Source organism: Pithys albifrons, chromosome 3, assembly GCF_047495875.1.
Source record: "Pithys albifrons albifrons isolate INPA30051 chromosome 3, PitAlb_v1, whole genome shotgun sequence".
Taxonomy (NCBI): domain Eukaryota; kingdom Metazoa; phylum Chordata; class Aves; order Passeriformes; family Thamnophilidae; genus Pithys; species Pithys albifrons.
Window position 1 is genome coordinate 66313305 of NC_092460.1, and position 5930 is coordinate 66319234.

The 5930-nt window shown below is 42.3% G+C and overlaps 1 protein-coding gene across 1 annotated transcript; it reads left to right on the forward strand.

Annotated features, from left to right (window-relative positions):
- Positions 1–2927: 2927 nt before the first annotated feature.
- IL22 (interleukin 22) lies at positions 2928–5068 on the forward strand. Its single transcript, XM_071549967.1, has 5 exons — positions 2928–3122; positions 3933–3998; positions 4095–4238; positions 4483–4548; positions 4955–5068. Exons 1-5 carry the CDS (start codon positions 2928–2930, stop codon positions 5066–5068), a joined length of 585 nt encoding a protein of 194 aa, XP_071406068.1.
- The last annotated feature ends 862 nt before the right edge of the window (positions 5069–5930 follow it).

Here is a 5930-nt window from a genome sequence, read left to right on the forward strand (position 1 = left end):
GGTTTTTAGTTCCATCTTTACATAGGGCATAATGCTGGATGCATATGTCCCATCCAGAGTGGGGTGAGCTAGTCAAAGGGGTGTCAGCCATGTTTAGTCTTATCTTTGTTCAGTGCAATCTCATAACAGAGACAGAAGACCCTGGGAATGGGAGGCATATCTCCACTTCCAAAGAAATTCTTTTGCCATGTTACAGGGAATAACTGCAGCTGTGACTGCAGCTATACCATAACTCTGTGGTGCATCCCGGCCCAACAGTCATTTGGCAGAACATGGGAAGAGGTCAGGAATGGACTGATAGGCATGGGAACCATACAGTCTGCTAAATTTAGCATCCAGTAAGATTCTGAGCATTTGTTTTTGGGTTGGACCATATTTACAGTAAGCTCGAGGAATGAAAGTTATTGGCTCACATCTGCTAACAAAAAGTTAAATAATGCAAAGGCTTTAGGAATGTCTTAAAAAGGGAATTTGCAGAACACAAATCAATGAATTTAAAATATGCACTTCAGCATCTCAGTGTGTGGAAAATAAAGGTGAATAACAGAGGTAGCAAGGTAGACTAAACAACTGAAACAAAGCTTTTCCAAAGTCTCAGAATGAGGACATTGTGGCACAACCAAAAAGTAGCATGACTGGAAGAGACAGCTAACAATACAGATGGGGGAAAGAGAGCCTTATCAAGGTTAACAAGGTTTTCGATGAAAACATCTATGTATGTCATAGTGTATGGTTTCCAATAATAGAGAAGACAGACAGAAGAGGTCCTGTAATGACTGCACAAAAAAAGGCAGAAGAAAGACTCAGCATCTAATTCCTCATTCATCTGTGTGATGTTTTTTATATGTCTATCGGGCTGTGTGGGAAGGTGGGCTCCTCACAATGGTTTGAACAGATAAGAGTGGCACAGCATCTACTTACCCAGGTCATGCACCTTTTCCATGGGACTGGAGCCACAAGAAGATATCAGGCAAGCTGGATCTGTGTCTGACAAGAGTGACTAAAGGGATGGAGAGATGGCATTTGCCAGAAAGACAAGGACAGGGTATCTGACCCAGGAAGGATCTGAATGCCTGTTTGCAGCTTTTGTTCTGGGTATGGGACTTCAGTTGTGATGGATGAGCTGGAGAATTGTGAGAAACCTCAGCTAGAAACAGACTTTGGTTATCAAACTATGTTTAACACCTGGAGAGCAGTTTGTGGAAATGCACTTCATGGAAGGCCAATCCTTCAAAGTGCCCTGTCAGGATTGCTCCCAGTTTGGTCTTTATTGTCTGTCTTTTGGCATCTCATCTTCTCATTAACCTGCGCCCCCACTGGGACTATTAGCCTGGCTAATGAAACATGTGGAAAAGAGTTTAGAAATATGTTCTTGAATAGCTTTGTGGAACATTTGGATGTGAATGAGACTGTTGACATCCTAGGTCCAGATTTCCTTTCTGCTGCCTGCTGCAGTTAGGATGCTGTTGAAGACTGGTCATGGGAATGGGTACCTGAGAAGGGCATGGAAAGGGAGGGGGTGATGGTGGCTCCAGCATGAGGGGGGTGCAGTTTCAAGGGCACAGATCTGTGCAAAGTTGTTGTGAGGGGTGTCTGATGGAAACTGAGGTGGGTCGTAGGTATGGAGAGATGAATTGATGCGGCAGATATATCAGGGGAGGCAAAAGAATAAACCTGGTGCCACCCAGCCTTTAGCTGCTTCCTTTCATGTGTAAGGAAAAGAGCTGGCCATTTCAGACCATGGGGTAAGGTTGATTATGGGTCTTGTTGTGAGAACCTGAGCCACAAAGGGTGGAGCCCAGCCACAAGGATGCCCACTCTCAGAGCTGAAACCTTGGTATTCCAGGTCTGATTTCTCATGTTTGTCACCTGTGTGCCTTGTGGGTATTAGTCAACCAGGAGTTTGCATTTGTACCTGTTCCATATTCTCATACATTGTTGTCTACAGATTTGTTGCAAATTACCCTTTAAAAAGAGCACAGTTTCTCTTTAGCACCCTGCATAATATTTCAGACTGAAGCTGCAGAACTGCCTTAATGTTAGCAGAAGAGTCTTAGGAACATGGAAATCACCTGGGTAAGTAAGTACATGACCACAGCTCGGGTCATTAGACCTGATTACAGCCTGAAATATGGATAAGTTTTTAAAAAATGCGGATTTGGAAATCAGGTATATGAAAAATGCAGTGTTGGTCCTACAGAGTTTCTGATCTCTCAGAGAGGACTGCACAGTAATGGACAGGTGGCTGGTGACTCCAGCAGGCCGCTGTATGAGAAAGGGTATTTGCAGTGTAGGAACCACAGGTAATCAGTGCTTTGAGTCTTTTGCAGTCTCTGACCACTTGTGTATACCAGTTAGCAGCAGTGAACCACCAGTCTTTTACCACAGAGGATGAACAAAAGTTTAGAGGAGTTGCATTATCTGCCATCAAATTGTCAATCCAATAAGTTCATTGCAGTTGGGACAGGAGGCACAAGCTCCTAAAATTCTCAAACACTTTTCTGCAAAAAGAATTCAGGATTTCTACCCTGGTGAAAACCCCTGCTTTGCCCCATATTAATATTTGGTTTGTTTTATAGGAAACTAAAGACTAAGATGGCCTTGAAATTGTATTTGTGGGTTTTGAAGTGGTTAGCTGGTTCTCAGAAGAGGTAACTGGAAAGTAAGAGACCTGCTGATGTCATATTTATTTCACCACTGGTACCCCAAAAAAGAAAAAAAGCTGAGAGAGATGTTGCTGGCCCTATATAAGGTGCAGCGACCTCCTGCAGAGCACATCAAGAATCACAGCAAAGGTAAGGCTTGCAGTCTTTGTGCTGTTTTCACCTTGCCTTGCCCACTTTCCCTGATGCTAACCCTGCTCTCTCTCATCAGTAGTGAGTGCTGTAGCTGCAACTTTCTGGAACGGACAATTTCGACCGTGAGCCATGGCCTACCTGCAGACCTTGTCCAAGAGCTTCCCAGGATGGGTTTTCTTCTGCTGCTGTTGCTGTATCCCTCTCCTTCTCACCAGCTGTCTGCCTCTGAAAGGGGCTTCTACTGCCCACCATGGCTGCAGGCTCAGGAAGACCAACTTCCAGCAGCTCTACATCAGGAATCGCACCTACACCTTGGCTAAAAGGGTACAGTAACCCACATGTTTTTCATGATGCAGTCCGAGGACCTACTCCTCTGTCAGTGCCCTGGCTTCTAGCCTTTGACATTCCTCTCTCTTTCCCATACCTTTCTCCACAAAAAGTAGTGCATTTGCAGTTGAGGCAGAGCTTGGGGGTGTGGAGCAGGTCTGTTGCCTGCTGGTTGTGCAGCCAGTGGAAGTTGCTGCCTGTCCTCCTCCTGCTCCCCAAAGGAAAGGCAGCCCCTGGAACAGTGCAGCTCCTTCTATTCCAGTAGCTACTGTGCTAAAATGAGACAATCGTGAAACATGAGATTAAATTTCTCAGTTTGCCTAGTCCATTTGGAGCTGGACTTGTCCATGACTTCAGTCACAGGGTAGATGCTCTGGCATTTTACAGTACTCTGCTTGGGCAGGTTTCTTGGCTGCTCTTACCTTGGGTGGGTCTTCCCCTATGCACACCATCAACAACTGCAGCACCTGCCAGCAGCACTGGGGGCCACCATGTGGTCGGCCACCTGTGGCATCTGTTTTAGTCATCATAACCACTACAACATCAGACGTTTAGGAGGGGGGCATGAATTTAGACTTCTGCTTATTTATTTTCCAGTAATACTGACTTTGAATCTCATCCAGTTAAGGGGAGAAACAATGTTCACAGTTATCTACCTATACATAACATACCCTATACATAACTGTCTGTGTTGTCCATTCCCTCATTTCACCTGTACTTTCATTACTGATGAAAATCTTAGGGTTTATTATTCATTTTTAGGTGAGGTTTCCATCCCTACCTGACAATTCTTTATTTTCCTTTCAGGCCAGTGCTTCAGACAAGGACACAGACAACAGACTGATTGGGCAGCAGCTCTATGTTAACATCAAGGTGAGCCTTACACGAGGAGTCTGCTCTTTGCATCCCTCTGCAGCACTCATTGGTCTCTTGCCTGGATTTAACAGGACCTCTTCCTTTCATATGTAGGAAAACAACCGCTGCTACCTGATGAAGAGGGTTGTGGAGATTGTGGTAAAAGATGTTCTCCTCACTGAGGTCAAGAACCAGTACCCGTATGTTGAGGAGGTGGCACAGTTCTTGGCATCCCTGACCTCGGAGCTGAGCACCTGTGTGAGTATCACTGGGTTTTTTTCCCCCTGGGTGTTGACTCTTGGTGCCGCTCCTGAATCTCAGAATGCTATAAACAGTGGCAAAAGGCAGTGATATGAAAGGAAACCTCAGATCAAAGATATGAAACACACAGTTGATAGAAAGGTGTGAAAGAGAAAAAAGGAAAAAAAGAAAAAAAAAGTACATTTATGCAAACAGATGTCAATCTTATGTCTAGATGTTTCCTTTTTTTTTTTTTTTTTAGAAATTCTCAGGAAACAGAGAACACATTGAAAAGAACCTGGAACAAATGAAGAATAAAATGCAACAGGTACATTTTTTCCAAGCATTTTAAAAAAACAGTTTCAAACTCCAATAATTTAGCTGGATTAAGTCTGACCTAATTATAAAACAAACTCTGAGATTATCTGGGAGGTGAAGCCTGCAGGGGCATTAAAGAGGGGATTAGTGATGTTTCCCTTTCCAGCCTTCCTTCACTTGTCCTAAGTCTTGGCACATTTTATGGTAATTTAAACCTTAAAAAGTTAGGTTGTAGAAACTTTTTATCCTTGTCTTGATTTGAACAAGACATTTTTTATCTTATGGTATAATGTCTCTAACAGAACTATGTGAGAGAATTAGGAAAATAAACTCTTGATTCAGTTTCTGTGACAATCCTGATTTCAATTTTCTGACAAATAATGAGTTGCTAAGAGTTATATTATGTTCTTTTCTAGTTGGGAGAAAATGGAAAGATTAAAGCCATTGGAGAACTGGATTTGCTGTTTGACTACATGGAAAATGCCTGTACTGATGCACCAAAGAAGGGAGGGAACAAGAAGAAAAACTGAAAAAATTCAGATCAGACTTGAAGTCTCTGAAAATCTCTTGTGATAAACAGATTAGCCATTACAGCAACTACACCCATTTCCCCCAGATGCAGTATATTTTTCACTTGTGTCAAAACTAGCAAACTAAGTGGGCAGAGAGAGGATGCATATTGCTGTCTTCTTCAAAAATTTAAACTCCAGAACACTGCAGCTCAATTTCAACGTAGGGCATTAGTTATTTTCAAAGGCATGCTCCTGTCCTCCTCATCTCCATAGGAATGCAGCAACTGTTTCTGTTTTTTGTATGCTGAAATTTGACACCTAAGGGTCAGCCTTGATCAAGATAGGCAGTTAGAGGTAGACAGGATATTTTGAGCCTCCTGCTTGGAAATCTTTCTTGCATATGTTGCCCCCTTCTGACCTTTGCCTGAAAAGTTGGTATTTCAGACTAACTGAGAAATAATTTTTGTAATTTGTATTTAATGGTAACTTATTTTTAAGTAGTAACTATACAATACTTTTATTTATATAGATTAATTGAAAAATATCCAGGGAAATGTATTTATGAAACTGTACCAGAAGGTTTTAAGTGAACTATGAAATTAACACTGCTATGTGATATTTATATGCAAATGGAATGTTTTATAAATGCCTACACTTTAATTTATTATAATAAATATTTTGGTCCTCAAATATTGTCATTTGCAGAGCTTTTTTCTTTAAACACAAGGGAGATGATACACATTATGCCTATGGCTTTGCTGGACTACTGGCTATACTCCTGTATCTAAAAAGGATGCAAACTTGGTCTGGGGATGTCCTTCTTCACCATAGGGCTGTAATTTCAATTTATCACAGACCAGGGCTTAGCAGGGAGCATGTC

What these genes read in the sequence shown, in the direction of transcription:
- IL22 (XM_071549967.1), top strand. Translation starts at nt 2,928, where the DNA reads ATGGCCTACCTGCAGACCTTGTCCAAGAGCTTCCCAGGATGGGTTTTC. An exon ending in AGCTCTATGTTAACATCAAG is followed by an intron (nt 3,999 to 4,094) that starts GTGAGCCTTACA and finishes TTTCATATGTAG; the next exon opens with GAAAACAACCGCTGCTACCT. An exon ending in TGAAGAATAAAATGCAACAG is followed by an intron (nt 4,549 to 4,954) that starts GTACATTTTTTC and finishes GTTCTTTTCTAG; the next exon opens with TTGGGAGAAAATGGAAAGAT.